The sequence below is a fragment of the Perca fluviatilis genome, chromosome 6 (genome assembly GCF_010015445.1).
Source record: "Perca fluviatilis chromosome 6, GENO_Pfluv_1.0, whole genome shotgun sequence".
NCBI classification, from domain to species: domain Eukaryota; kingdom Metazoa; phylum Chordata; class Actinopteri; order Perciformes; family Percidae; genus Perca; species Perca fluviatilis.
The window spans coordinates 11,026,922-11,041,543 of record NC_053117.1 but is presented as its reverse complement, the minus strand read 5'-3'; the positions used below and the strand labels follow the sequence as shown (position 1 = coordinate 11,041,543).

Here is a 14,622-nt window from a genome sequence, read left to right as displayed (position 1 = left end):
GTATATGGCGTCGCTGTACTGTCTATGGGTGTACCGGCCGAAGAACTGTTTTTCTGTCTTAACAATGTAGCACAAGATGGCACCGTGAATAAAAGAATGTATAAGTGTCTCTCATCCGTTCTGTTGTTGGGATATGTGTGATGCTTTTGATATGTCTGTAAATCCTACAATCCTAAATCAGAATGCACACCGCGACTAAAGAGTCTAATAGCCGGTTAACGTTACATGATAGTCCACCACAGGTCGACATCCGGTTGCAAATTTCTCCATATGTTGAATCAGACTCAACCTTTTGCTGCAGGCATTCAAAACAAACGAAAAGACCTGCGTTTTTGCCAGACTGTCTCACGAGTGACGACCGACGCAGTGTTTGTGAATGAATGCTCAGCCAGCCAGTGGCATTATATGCACTGCCATTCTATCTTTACCTTTTATCAAATCGCCTAAAAATGACAACAGGCAGCTAGAGTATAACCATTCAATTTTATTTATAGTATCAAATCATAACAAGAGTTATCTCAAGACACTTTACAGATAGAGTAGGTCTAGACCATACTCTATAATTTACAAAGACCCAACAATTCCAGTAATTCCCCCAAGAGCAAGCATATTGTGCGACAGTGGCGAGGAAAAACTCCTTTAGGCAGAAACCTTGAGTGGTGAAAATTCTAGGAAGAAACATGACAGACCCAGGCTCTTGGTAGGCGGGTGTCTGACGGTGCCGGTTGGGGGTGTGATAAACAGTGGCAGACCTTTACAAACCGACTGCTTGCTGTAACTCAACATTTCTCCGTTCTTGGCTGAGCTGGACAACATAGTGCTGCATAAATTAGCAAGCGTCTAGCGGACATTGAGCAATCCACAAAAATACAACTCTGAATTTCAGCCTGCATGCACGTTTAAAAAATAAAATAAAAATTGAAACGAATATTTGAATCCCAAAATTGAAAATAGAATACCTACCCATCGAACGAATACTCAAATATTGGGATCGAGCCCTGGGTCGATTAAAAATTGCATCGTGAGTCATTTTTTAATGATTCATCGTTATGTCCATTCAAGGATTCTATAAATGTGATGGCAGATATTTCACAGCAATCGAACAATGGACTTTATCATTTATTACCAAGACGAGTTGAGTAAAAGTTGATCAGATATTTTATTTGGATACACTTTGGATGTGGACATACACATTTTTTTCATGAGGTCTATTTGTATTGTAAATGAAGAGGAAGCGTCAGACAAAGTAGGAGCAACAATACTGAAGTGAAACATTTTTCACCTACTTAATATTTTTTGTACAATTTAAAGGCAGTTGTCTGGGGCTACATGTGAATTGTACATCTGTGGTTTGGTTTCCAAAATTATTAATTGTAAGATATGTCATCTACATTTACTACCTTGATTTTAAATGGTTGGTTGGTTGGAAGAAGTAAAACCTTTTTTTAAATTGTGTAATGTAGGAAGGGCTTTCACTGTTTTGCCAGTCAAATTCACTTTAAAGGGGTGATAGAATGCAAAACCGATTTTACCCTGTCATAGTTGAATAACGACAGTTTGGTGGGTAAATAGGACATACATAGAAGCTCAAAGTCCCACTGACACCCCTTTACTATGAAAATCTCATATTTTGAAACTGCCTCTGAAAACGGGCGAATCCCAACAAAGCTGAGTTGCTTACGCAAGCGTCTCAAAATCCGGAACCTTAAGAGAACAGTCCGCCCCAACATTTACATAGGCTACACAACTGACCTGAGATCAGGTAGTCTTCTGAATCTAGCTAGGTCACGCAGATCTCTGCTATTCCATTACAAAATTCACTTCTGAAACTTTTTTGGCGAGAAATCAACCATATAAAGCTCGAATATGGGCCGCTTTACGAAAAAGGATGGCTAATTGCAAATTTTCTCCGACTGTGTTGGCGGAGGTTTAGTCCGGTGTTGGTGCTGCCTGGGTTGCTACATTGCCACCCTGACCGCAGTGTCAGCGAGCTTGTTACCCCCGCAATCTTTTACCGCAGCCCGCAGGTTCCAGTTAATCTTATAATGGGTATGTGTGTTGAGTTATTTAAACAAACAATCGGAAAATAAACGCCTCTTGTCCGCCGAGTCTCATTGATAGAGCCGCGGTGAGATGGAGTCCATCAATGAGAGCTAGCTAGCCTCCTCCTAACTCTGACATTCACAAAAATACATTCAATTGAAATCCGAATCGGACAAGTGTTAGCTAAGCTTTGTAAGACCTTGAGGAACCTGTAATATTCATGCCGCGATGTGAAATTCAAACTGTAAATATACTTTAGTTATGCGAAAGTGAGCAAGCTTCGTATTTCCCCATTGTAATGAATGGGACATATAGCAAGCAGCTGTTCGTCCTACAAAGACGCTATGCGTTCATAAAAATGCCTTAAAATCAAATCCGGACACAACGGTTAGCTTTATAAGACATTGGGGAATGAGTTGTATAAGTGGCGTGAGCAATTCAAACAGTAAATATAATTTAGTTATGACGACAATGTAGCTAGCTAGCTGCGGTATTTCCCCATTGTAATGAATGGGACATATAGCAAGCAGCTGCTTTTCCTACAAAGACACATACCGCGTTCATAAAAATGCCTTAAAATCAAATCGGACACAACGGTTAGCTTTATAAGACATTGGGGAATGATGTTGTATAAGTGGTGGCGAAATTCAAACTGTAAATATAATTTAGTTATGACGACAATGTAGCTAGCTAGCTGCGGTATTTCCCCATTGTAATGAATGGGACATATAGCAAGCAGCTGCTCGTCCTACAAAGACGCCCGTTCAAAAAAATGCCTTAAAATCAAATCGGACACAACGGTTAGCTTTATAAGATATTGGGGAATGTGTTGTATAAGTGGCGGAAGAAATTCAAACCGTAAATATAATTTAGTTATGGCGAAGTGTAGCTAGCTAGCTAGGCGGTATTTCCCCATTGTAATGAATGGGACATATAGCAAGCAGCTGCTTGTCCTACAAAGGCCCACCCGTTCATAAAAATCGGACACAACAGTTAGCTTTATAAGACATTGGGACATTCAAAACCGTAAATGTATTATTTATAGATATAGTTATGCCGGCAGCTGGCGCGGAGCCCCGTATGCAGTATCCACAAAGGGTGACTTTGCCCTGGGTATGGAGCCCAGCAGGCGTACGCTTTCGTCGAGACTGTGTGGAGCTCCTAAAGTCCGATACGTCTTACCAAATTTGCAATTAGCCATACATTTTTGTAAAACGCCGCCCATATTTGAGCTTTATATACTTGATTTCTCGCTTAAAAAAGTCTCAGAAGTGAATTTGGTAATGAAACATTGCAGTGTCTGGAATATGAGATTCTGTCGCTTCTCTAATGTATGTGTATTGGGGATTCGCTCAACCAATCAGCGCGCGTCTCTAATGTCTGCGTATGGCAAGTCGCTCAACCAATCACCGCGCAGCACATCTAAATATTCATGACCATACCATATTTGGAAGAAAAAGCTCTTGTTACAAATAGGGCCAAAACACAGGGATGCATAAGGGCCCATAAAATATCAACCAGGCCATTTTCAGCCCAACCAATGTTACATACCCCATTAGGAGACCATAAGGAACAGTGTGAAATACCCTATATAATCATTCTATCACCCCTTTAATGAATGCATATTGAAACATTATACTGTGCAATTTTTCAACAATGCAAGGAATATGAAAAAGGCGATGGATGATATAGGGGTACCAAGTTCAACGCAGCATCACCGACTCACTCGCCAATGCAAGGAAGATTGTAGGCCATTTTAAGCACTCGCCACAAGCCTGCTCACGACTGGAAGATAGCCAGAATTAAATTAATATGTAACACGGGGGAAAAGGGGGTAGGATTGAAATAAAATAATTTTGTGGAGGTATAGGACCTCTTTAAATAAACTCAAGATTAAAATGTGGTTAAAAATATTAAAAGCCAGGTTCTTAAAATCAGGGGTGAGCAGATCCAAAAACCCACTTACGAAGGTTTTAAAATGAACAGACATTTATTTAGATAAACTAATAAATAAATCCCAAGACCAAAGTCAAAAGTGAAGCAATCCAAAACAGTGTGGCTAATAAGGGGTTCCGTCTTCGTCTTGCCGTCTCTCCCAGGAACTTCCCTTGGGGTGGGGGTTCCCCCTTGGCTCCCTTCGGCCCCCTTCAGCCAAGCCTGCAGATGGAGAAACTCAGGGCCAGTCAATTGCCTTTTTTACAACAACTACAGCATGCAGCTACACACGCAAACACCGACCTTAAAAGGGACTTACGCTCTCCCGCTTTTACCGCTAGCTTCCATCACTTCTGTTGGCTCTTGTTTTTCTCGTCCGTTTCTCCTGGTTGGTTCCGTGCTGCTGCTGCTTCTTGTTGTTCCTTCTTGCCACCGTGCTACTGTGGCTTCTTCTGCTGCTCCTCATTTTTCCTTTTTTCTTCTTTGCCAAATAAAACACATCATGTCGTCAAACAATAAAAACGCGCTTTTACCCTGTGACAAATATACCAGTCAGGTGCTTTCAACAAGATGTGCAAGTAAGATGGAACAGCTCTCTCTATATGATATAGAGCCTCTTGGACCAAAAGCTGGCCATGAGTGTCTGAGAGACCATAGCCTCCCAGCTACCCTGACAGCTAAAACTGGTGGGCATTGATGGAGAATGCAGTCAAGGTTTTACAGTATCTCCCTTTTGAAGAGCTTCCAAGGTTTGAGTGCTGAGACTGCAACTACAGCTGATGTCATTCCTGCCCTAATGGCCCTGAAACACGTTCTTTCCCAAGAGAAGACTGCTGACCCTGGGAATCAAGACGATTAAAAGCATTCTTTTCTATTCTGCCAGGTTGCGACTGATCCACTTGGCTCAATTGCAACAGTGGTGGATCACAAGTAAATATATGTATATGTACCTTTTTGAATGCCATTTTTAATAATGAACCACCTCACTAGTCTCTGGCTGACACAGCTAGCCTAGTCGGTTAAAGTTTTCAAATGTAAAAAGATCAGAGTAAACGCAAAGGAAAAGGTGAAGATGGCTATCAGCTACAATGTATGGCTACAACCCCGTATACATGGACAAAAAAGACCATCTCTGTGTCTATCTCCATCTCTACATAAAAGGGGATACCGAGGCAAGCGTAGAGGATACGTTACTTCCGTTCTACAGTAACTTGACTGGAGGTTGGAAAAACTACAACCTACTCCAGCGCTGGTACCTGGATGCGCAATGCCAAAGTTCCCTGGTGTCTTCTCTTGTATTGCACACTAGCTACATTTCCATCAGCAAGAGGATGTTATGGATGAGTTTTTTTTACACTGTACGTTTGACAATGTTGACTGAGATATTCAGCCGTATCCATATTCAGCCAGAGAGAGGCTATGGACGGCGGCAGGGAGCCTTCAGAACCTGAGCTGCCGAGAGCAAACACCAACTGGTTGTGCCTTTGCTCAAACTCCCCTTCGATACCAACGCTGGATAGTTTATCCAGCGTTCACCGATGACAGCTCTCACAGGGCTGTATGTGCATTTCTGCATGTTTACTTTGACGGAGATGTGCTTAGATACTTCGCTAAATCTGTTGTAGCTGATGAACTGGACTCATTAACACCGGTATTTGGCTAAGGGGGTTGTTAACCATTGCTAAATGGTCTTGTATTGTGACTAGGGCTGCAGCTATCGATTATTTTGGTAATCGAGTGTTCTACCGATTATTCCATCGATATATCGAGTAATCGGATAAAAAAAAAAATACTTTTGTTTTATTGAAGAGCAATAATAAACAATAGTTTGGTTACATTTTCAAAACATTTTTATTGCCTACATTGCTTACAATATCATATCTCAAAAAACTATACCTATTAAGTGCATTCAAGTGCCATATTACATTTTTTTTTTCTTTAAAGAAAACATTTTTTTCAAATAATATCAACCTCAAACTAAGGCATACATTAAACATACATAAACATTACATTAGGTTGTGCAACTTAACTTTCAGTTTCAACCTGAGACTGATCTGTATATAGGCCTATATGTAAAATATTAGTTATACTAAACCTATTTTCATTTATATATTTGATTACAATGCTAAACAGCTCCGTTACACTTATGCTAGTAGATCGTTGATCAGCTGTTTCTCCGTGGAGAGAGAGAGAGAGAAAGTGGTGCGCAACAATTAGCTGTTTTTCCGAAGGGATAGTCAACGCGTCAGCTCTTTAGATCAAATTGTGGTCACCACTACCTATGTTCTTGTCTTTGTTTTTGGTAGTTGTATTTGGTGTAGTTTCATCGTCCATACGATTCTGTTATTTACTTTTGTTGGGTCCGCTTCGTGGAATGGAGGATTAAGTTAGACTCAATGTTTTCTGTGGAGATGCTGAAGCATTGACGTTGTGCTATTATTGTGGTAAGCTAGTTTGATTTTGCAGTAGATATACTGTTCAGAGGTTTCGTTTTAATTACGTTTGAATTGATTCCAAACTTTGGACACTTTTCTGTAGTTTTCTCCAACCTGTCTCTTCTCTTAGCCCCTCGCTATTTACGCTCTTGCATGTGTCGCCAGCAGCAGACTGAGTAGCGTCAAAGCCGGTCTACGGAAAGCCATTCCACTCCCTATTCAGCCCCATTGTACCGAATTTGGTTGCAGTTCCACCAGAGTTCCACTGGGGGTGATCGCGGTCCAGTGCAAAATGAATGGGACTCTATGGAGCTAGACGGCTAAATGTGGCTCTTTCGCCTGATTGTCGTTGAGAAACCTCAGATTTGATTGTAGTTTTTGCAAGTTCAACATGGGTTATAGGTCGAAATTTGAATGAACAAGTACTTATGTCCTTTTGAATTCTTACAGGGTGAGTCGTTGTAGCCCATAACACGCTAGCATTCTGCTAATGAATGCTGATTGGTCAGTGAAGGTCTGATTACGATCGGAGAGCCAGCTTGACGGCATCCGAAGCAGAGCCAGAATGTCAGAGTGAATATTTCGGCGAGGTCTTTAAAACATTAGCAAACCTCTTTCTAGCACATGTATTAACAAGGAGAGCCTTACCTGTTAGCTGTGTTGTCGATGCCTCGAGAGAAAAAAGGAAGCGACTCAGAGCTTGCCGTAAAGCAGTATCTCTGGCCGTAAATGTGTATGACGTCATTGACATTTTAAAAGGCTTTTTAGAACAAAAAAGCGACTTTAAAAAAATCTAACACCCAGCAGTGTGTATTTTCTCTGCCTCCCCTTTCGAATGCAACATTCAAATTACTAGACAAAAATTTATATCCTGAGAAAAGTGGGTTTTGAGGGGTATAGCTCCAAAGAGCCCCATTCATTCTGCACTGGCCTGTGAGCGCCCCCTATATGGAACTCTGGTGTAACTGCAACCAGTTAAGAACCCGGAAGTAACGAGGGAGTGGAACTTCTTGGTATATTAGAAGTTCTTTGGTAGCGTCTGGTGTGCGACAGTAATAATGATCCGTGCGGAAACACCGTCTGTCAGCATACAATGTTGGTAACATTGATTTAACGAAGCTTTGAGGCAAGTCATTTTGCGTCGAGGATTTTTTGTAATCGAATTATTCGAGTCATTCGAGGAATTGTTTGAGCCCTAATTGTGACTGCTCTCGGTGGCTATAGGGGTTTTTGGATGTACTTTGACTGTGCAGAAATACTATCTTGTGGTGGGTGTTCCTGGATGGGCTTTGAGCATGCACATAATTCGGAGGGACATTAACCTTCTCTGCGAACTCTGAGCAGGTAATTTATGGACTTCGTATTCGCTGATCTCACCTGACTGTTCATTTCTTTTCCCTTATGTAGCTTTTACAGTGGTGCTCATACGTTTATGAACCCATGCTAAAGTTGACTAAAAAGAGGAATAAAAAAAATCATCTTTTGGAAATTGTAATTAATTAATTAAACAATTGGAAAAATCCAACTTTTAAGGAAACAAATTTAATAGCTGGTTTGATTTGCATTGAGAGATGATTTTATGGAAAGTACCCCATGCAAATCTCTAGGTATGGTGAAAGGTATGTGATGATGTGGGGCTATTTTAATTCCAAAGGCCAAGGTAACTTTATCAGGATGCATAGTATCCTGGATCCACGAAATAACTGGCCTTTAAAAATAAAAATCTGCCTGCCTCTATGGGAATTTAACATAATTTTAAGGAAGAACATTTATTTATTTACGATACATTATTCATTCACAAAGAAAATTGGCGTCCTTAAAGGTTGGATTTTGTCCAATTTTTTTTTAATTAAAGCATTAAGATCAATTTCTAGAAGATTTTTTTTTATTCCTCTTTTTAGTCAATTTTAGCATGGGTTCATAAACTTATGAGCACCACTGTATCTGCCTCACTGTCGGCGTGTCCACAAAGTACAGCCTTCCTTGATCGCGCAGCGCCCCCACCCCTCCACCACACAGTTGCTAGTAGCCAAGGAGGACACTGAGGATTAAAAAAACATGATGGACTCTTCAGAAGAGGTAATTATCTTCACTTGAGTCTCTGCGCAGGAAAGTCACTGGACGACACAATCTTCTGAACATAGCCCTACTGACAAATACAGAGAGAGTTGTGTGGAGCTGATAGTCTTAATTAGCTTTGTAGCAACTCATTTGGCAATGGCTTGAATGAATGTTCATTAATATCAAAAAGTTACTCACTAGTTTTTCACATGAACTAACCACTGTTTCAGCAACCATTCCAGCTAAGTTTCAGCAGAAAAAAAGATAATATTCAACTGACATGCATTCTTAGGATACAGCAGAGAAATTCAGCGGCTTTTTTAGTACAAACAACTACGGTGAGTCTGCATGGACAAACAGAGCGGCACCGTCAAAACTGCCAACTTTTCTAAAGGGGCAGCAAAATAAGTATAGCAGTGGGTATAATAGAATTATATGAACACTAGCAATAATAATGGCAATAATTCTTCAACCTTTATTTATACTTTATACTTTATTCATCATTGAGGGGTGACCCTCATTTACAATGTCACAGAGTCAAATTACAGACAAAAGACAAAACAAAAACTACAAAACAGAAAAGAATTACGACACCATAAGAAAAATAGAAAGATGTAGAAATATGACAAATAATTCCTTATCCATATTGACTTAACCACCGGTAGTCAAGGCTGATGTTGTTATTTATTTATTTTTTCTCAGAATTATGTGTTTTGTGAACATTTAAACATGTAAACATGGTCTTGTAGAAACCCAAAATACAAGTATGAACCTGAAAATTAGCATATGTGGGACCAGATGAGTAAGGGCTCGTGGAAAATATAGTTATTTTCATTTTCTACCGCTCAGTCATTATTTTTCTTGCCTCCCAGGTACTGGATGCCATTGAGCCAGTGATGAGCAAGGGGAGTGGCAGGGAGCGGAGTGTTTACCGTGCCAAATTCAGCTCCATCACTGACACGGATATCTGGAAAGCCATGAATGGCCTGGGAGAGCCCAACCGCAACGAAGCCCTGTCAGTGGATGCGCGTCAGGAGCTGGATTTGCGCATCGGCTGTGCCTTCACCCGGTAAGCTGCTTTCTACAGCCACACATTGGCTCTTGGCACCTTGTGTTAGATTTCCTGCAGCTTTTGGTGTTACCTTTTTGGGTAGATGGGTGTTGGGGTGTGTGTGTGGGTGTGTGTGTGTGTGTGTGTGTGTGGAGATGTCACATCACACGCAGCACACCATCCCAGCTGTGTGCAGGGATGGGGCTTCAGTACTCTCAGTCAAGTCAGCGGGCTACAGTTGTCGTGCCAAAAAGTGAACAAAACTGATTGCTGTCTACCGTACATTCAAATAATGAAATTCTTCACAAACACACGCCCAGGCTCTTGTGTTTTCCAGCAAGTTGTTTTGTTGCCAGCAGTTGCGTACATTTCACCTGCCCTTTTCACCGGTTCAGCGCACTATAGCGGCTTCCCCAGCCACACATTTCTTCAGCCTTTCTGCACAATGTAGTATTTCCTCAGCCGCACATTTCTCCCGCTGTTCTGCGCGCTGTAGAGGCTTTTCCATCATGCTGAGCCAGGCTCCCTGCCTTCCCTGCTCAGGCCACATAGCTAAATACTACCTCAATCTGTGACTGCTACACAAAAAAAGGGGACACGCCAAATCTCTAGGTAAGCCGCAGCCTGATTGAACAATTCTGTCGTTGTATCCACATGACATAAGCCTTCCATGATTGCGCACCACCCTCACCCCTCCTCCACACAGTTGCTATTTAGCCAAGGATGAGACTCAGGATTAAAAAAACATGATGGACTCTTTAAAAGAGGTCATTATCTTTGCGTTTCTCTAGTTTCTGCACGCATAATTTGCCGGACAACACCAATTTCTAAACATTGCCATACTGAGAAATACAAAGCGTTTTGTGGAGCTGGTTAGCTCCACAAAATTCACAAAATTCAACTAATTTTGCAATGGCTTGTATATAACGGAAGTTCATTATTATAAAAAATTACATCAAAGCTTTAAATAACACTCCAAAGATACATTTTGGCAAGGGAAAAACTGGCATGGCCATTTTAAAAGGGGTCCCTTGGACTCTCAACTCAAGATATCTGAATGAAATGTTACTCAAAACTCACTGACTGTAAAGTCTGTAGAGCTGCACTTATTGTGTGTATAACTTATTACAACTGATCTAAGGTAATAATAATTAGCCTGTCTTTTGTTAATCAAATATTTTTCAGGTTCCAGACCAAGTATTTCCAGGGTAAGTACGGTAATCTAGACTCCTCCTTGATCTCGTTTGGACCATGCCAGACCCCAACACTAGGCTTCTGTGTGGAACGCCATGACAAGATCCAGTCCTTTAAACCAGAGACTTACTGGGTCCTCCAGGCAAAGGTAAATCCCCGGTTTCCCTCCCCCTGACACAGTGTCAATGATCTCTTCTGACCGCACTATATACTGACAGATATGCTGTCTTTTGGTCAGGTGTTTAAAGGAAAGGACAGCCCACTGACACTGGACTGGAACAGGGTGAGGGTCTTCGACAGGGAGGTGGGTCAGATGTTCGTCAACCTGACCAAGACATTTTGGGAGGCCCAGGTAAGAGCAAACTGCAGAGCAAGCAAGTCCTTTCCTGTCAGCAGAAAGTGTAACCAGTATGCAGTGGCAGTGCAATTCCACTAGGAAGAATTCACATGAACATAAAACAGCCTGCCTGATATATTTCTTTTAAGAAATTACAGTAGAGATGTCAAAAATGTGTTTGAGGTCTTTTAAATATAGTGTCTCAATCACATAATTTGCCCACCAGAGAGCGCTTAATTTTTACACTTTAAATAACAAATTCAAAGCTGGGATAGTTACACACACACACACACACACACACACACACACACACACACACACACACACACACACACACACAGATTTGCTCTATGGGTGATTAGAAAACGGCAGAGGAGCAGAATCGATTGATTGATGGCCGGTGCAGAGAAATGCGCTTTTGGTCGAAAACAGCGAGGTGGCTGCTTGCCTATCACTGGACATATTGTCCCTGATGTTAAACTTGCTTCTTGCGGTCGGGGCAGTGCAGAACTGTCTGGTCGTTTTATACTGATTGCTATCAAAGCGGTCAGCATCGGCAATAGCGGCTCCAAAAACTGACTTCTTCTCTTCTGTAGCCAATCATTGCAATGCAGTCTGTGAGACCGCATCGCCTAAAACAGGTTTTTATGCTTCTTGCAGTCAGCACGTTCTGAGGGGTGTGGAACACGGACATGGTCGCCGCAAACCATCGCAGTCATACTGATTTGCGGTCAGAGCAGCTCAAAAAACTACTTCTTCTGTTCTGTAGCTAATCATTGCAGTGGTGTTATGGGATTATTTTTGTGACTTTAATTCCAAGCAAAACTTCTCAAGTATCAAACAAAAAACATTAACTCAAGCAAAAGAATTGTCACCTCAAAGGTAAAACTTGAAACTTGCAAACAAATCATTTGTGTAGTCGTAAACTACTTTTGAACAATTTTATTTGTTTGATATTATGTCTTTTTGTTTACAGTTCTTTCTACTTCTTTCTCAACGATCAATCTTTTGCTCTCTCCATCACATTTGCAGTTTTACTCCCAAGTCTTTTGTTTTCAATTCTGACACAAACATCTCGCGTGGGCGGTTCTTACAGGGGTGCGTCCCTATTGGCTAATGAGTTTTTGGAGTGAATTTGAGTGACTGCTCAGTGCCTGCCTGCCCCCTGACATTTCAGCGTAGCAAACGTTAGACTTTGGAGGACACACAAGCCACTCCACAGCGGATTTCTACAAGAATAATAAAGTGTAAGTATTGATCATATATATTGTCTGTGATCTACGTTGCAAGCATGGTTGCTAGACATTTGTTGTTTAGCTAAGTTACTAGCTAGCTAGTAAAGCTGTTTAAGTTAGCATTTAACGTTCTCTAAAACTTGAAGCTACGTTACTGAGCAATTTTCCATGGGAATCATGTAGGCTTAGTGAGGCCTTACTCAATGGAGCTGTATTAATTATCGTCTTCTCTCTGTAGAACACTGAAACGTGGGACATGCAGGACCCCGAGCAGAGCTACGATTCTGTCCCAGGAAATGTTAGGTTAGTGATGTAGCTATATGGTCTATTATGAAAAATTATTATCCAGCTAACTACAAATTGTTGTGGTTGCTATTGGTCTGATAATACACAATGCTAGGGTATTGGTTACGTTGAAGAATGTAGAAGCTGTGAATATAATGTATTCTATCTAAGGCTGACACATATATTGGATAATGTTCCATCTGTACACACTGTTTCTTCTTTTATTGCACTGCTGCTGCTCACAGACCTTGCCAGACTATCCAATTATCGGCTTATCGGCTCCATGTGTCTGGGCCTTTAAGGCCTCACTAAGCCTACATGATTCCCATGGCAGATTAGCTCAGTAATCTAGCTACAAGTTTTAGATAACGTTAGCAGTTAGCTAACGTTAAATGCTAACTTAAAAAGCTTTACTAGCTAGCTAGTAACTTAACACAACAAAACAACAAACGTCTAATAACCATGCTTGCAACGTAGCTCACAGACAATATATATGATCAGTACTTACACTTTATTAATCTTGTAGGAATCTGCTGTGGAGTGGCTTGTGTGTCCTCAAGACTCAGTCTCTAATGTTAGCTGCACTGAGCGGTCACTCAAACTTACCCCTAAAACTCATTAGCCAATGGGAACGCACCCCTGTAAGACCCGCCCATGCAAAATGTTTGTGTCAGAATTGAAAACAAAGACTTTGGAAGTGCAAACGAGAGAGAAAGAAGCAGAGGGAACTGTAAAGAAAAGGACATAATATCAAACAAATAAAATACCAATAGTTTACGACCACACAAATTGTTTGCAAGTTTTAAGTTTTACCTTTTGCTTGAGTTAGTGTTTTTTGTTTGATACTTGAGAAGTTTTGCTTGGAGTTAAAGTCACAAAAATAATCCCATACGGTGTCCGCACTACTACAAAATCTCGCCGCACAGTCGCCCAGGCCGCAGTTGCGTGATATCCTGTTCATGTAGCTAAGTAGAGCCTTGGATCACAGTATGTCATCACAAAGGGCTTTACCAAGGAAACAGGATGGTAACTCTCATAGAATAATATATATCACTATATCAGGATGAAATTAATGGCTAGTACTTGTTAATGTATGAACGTGGTCCATATACCCGTGCTCATTTAAAAGCAGGTTAATGGTCGCCGTGGTTTTCCTGGTGCGAGGTGTGTGAGCCATAAAATTGCATCAACACAAGTTTTCGCGGCACATGGTTGTGCAACTAATTTTTGTAACTCGACGCACCCTGTGCTTTCCATTTCAACATGGTCAGCTAGGAAGACTGGTCGACCAGGTTTGCCTGGACAAACATCTGTATGATTGTTCTGTTGTCTCTACTATTTCTTGCTTATTCACAGATTATTTTGTTTGTACGCCACCTGGTGTTTTGTCAAATACTGCAACGAACAATGCTTGTAGCAGGCATCTACGAAGGCCCGCGCCACGATAAGGCGAGTATAACCAAAGCTTAACCTACAAGGTCAGTTGTATTGTCGAAGATACAAACACATACTTCATATGTCTTATTTAAAGGTCCCATGGCATGAAAATTTCACTTTGAGGTTTTTTAACATTAATATGCGTTGCCCCCAGCCTGCCTATGGTCCTCCAGTGGCTAGAAATGGCGATAGGTATAAACCGAGCCCTGGGTATCCTGCTCTGCCTTTGAGAAAATGAAAGCTCAGATGGGCCGATCTGAAGGTTATCTCCCCTTTCTCTGCTTTGCCCGCCCAGAGAATTGAGCCCACCCATGCGAGAGAGACATCATGGCTTTCAAATGAGCAAAGTGGCAGTTGGTCAAGGCCACACCCCCACCTTGCCCCCCCTCCCTCTCCTCAGTAGCTACAGACACAGAAATGGCACATACTAAGGAAAGCTCATTGTGGGACTGGCTCTAGTGGCTGAATTTCGGAAAAGAGACTTCACTTTTTTTTTTTAGAAGCAGAGAAATCCGGCGTTTCAACTAGGTCCTCTGACAATTGTAGCCCATCAAGAAGCTTTCTTAATCCATCATGGAATTACAGTGTCTTTGTAACATCAATAAATAA

General features: G+C 41.3%; 1 protein-coding gene across 2 annotated transcripts in view; it reads left to right on the top strand.

Annotated features, from left to right (window-relative positions):
* The window catches only part of top3b (DNA topoisomerase III beta), a 105,858-nt gene that overhangs the window by 50,419 nt on the left and 40,817 nt on the right, over positions 1-14,622 (top strand). For both annotated transcript variants that reach the window (XM_039803630.1, XM_039803629.1), the window contains exons 5-7: positions 9,347-9,543; positions 10,711-10,867; positions 10,958-11,071. In XM_039803630.1, coding sequence (XP_039659564.1) covers positions 9,347-9,543; positions 10,711-10,867; positions 10,958-11,071 — 468 coding nt within the window. The remainder of the gene's footprint in view (positions 1-9,346; positions 9,544-10,710; positions 10,868-10,957; positions 11,072-14,622) is intronic.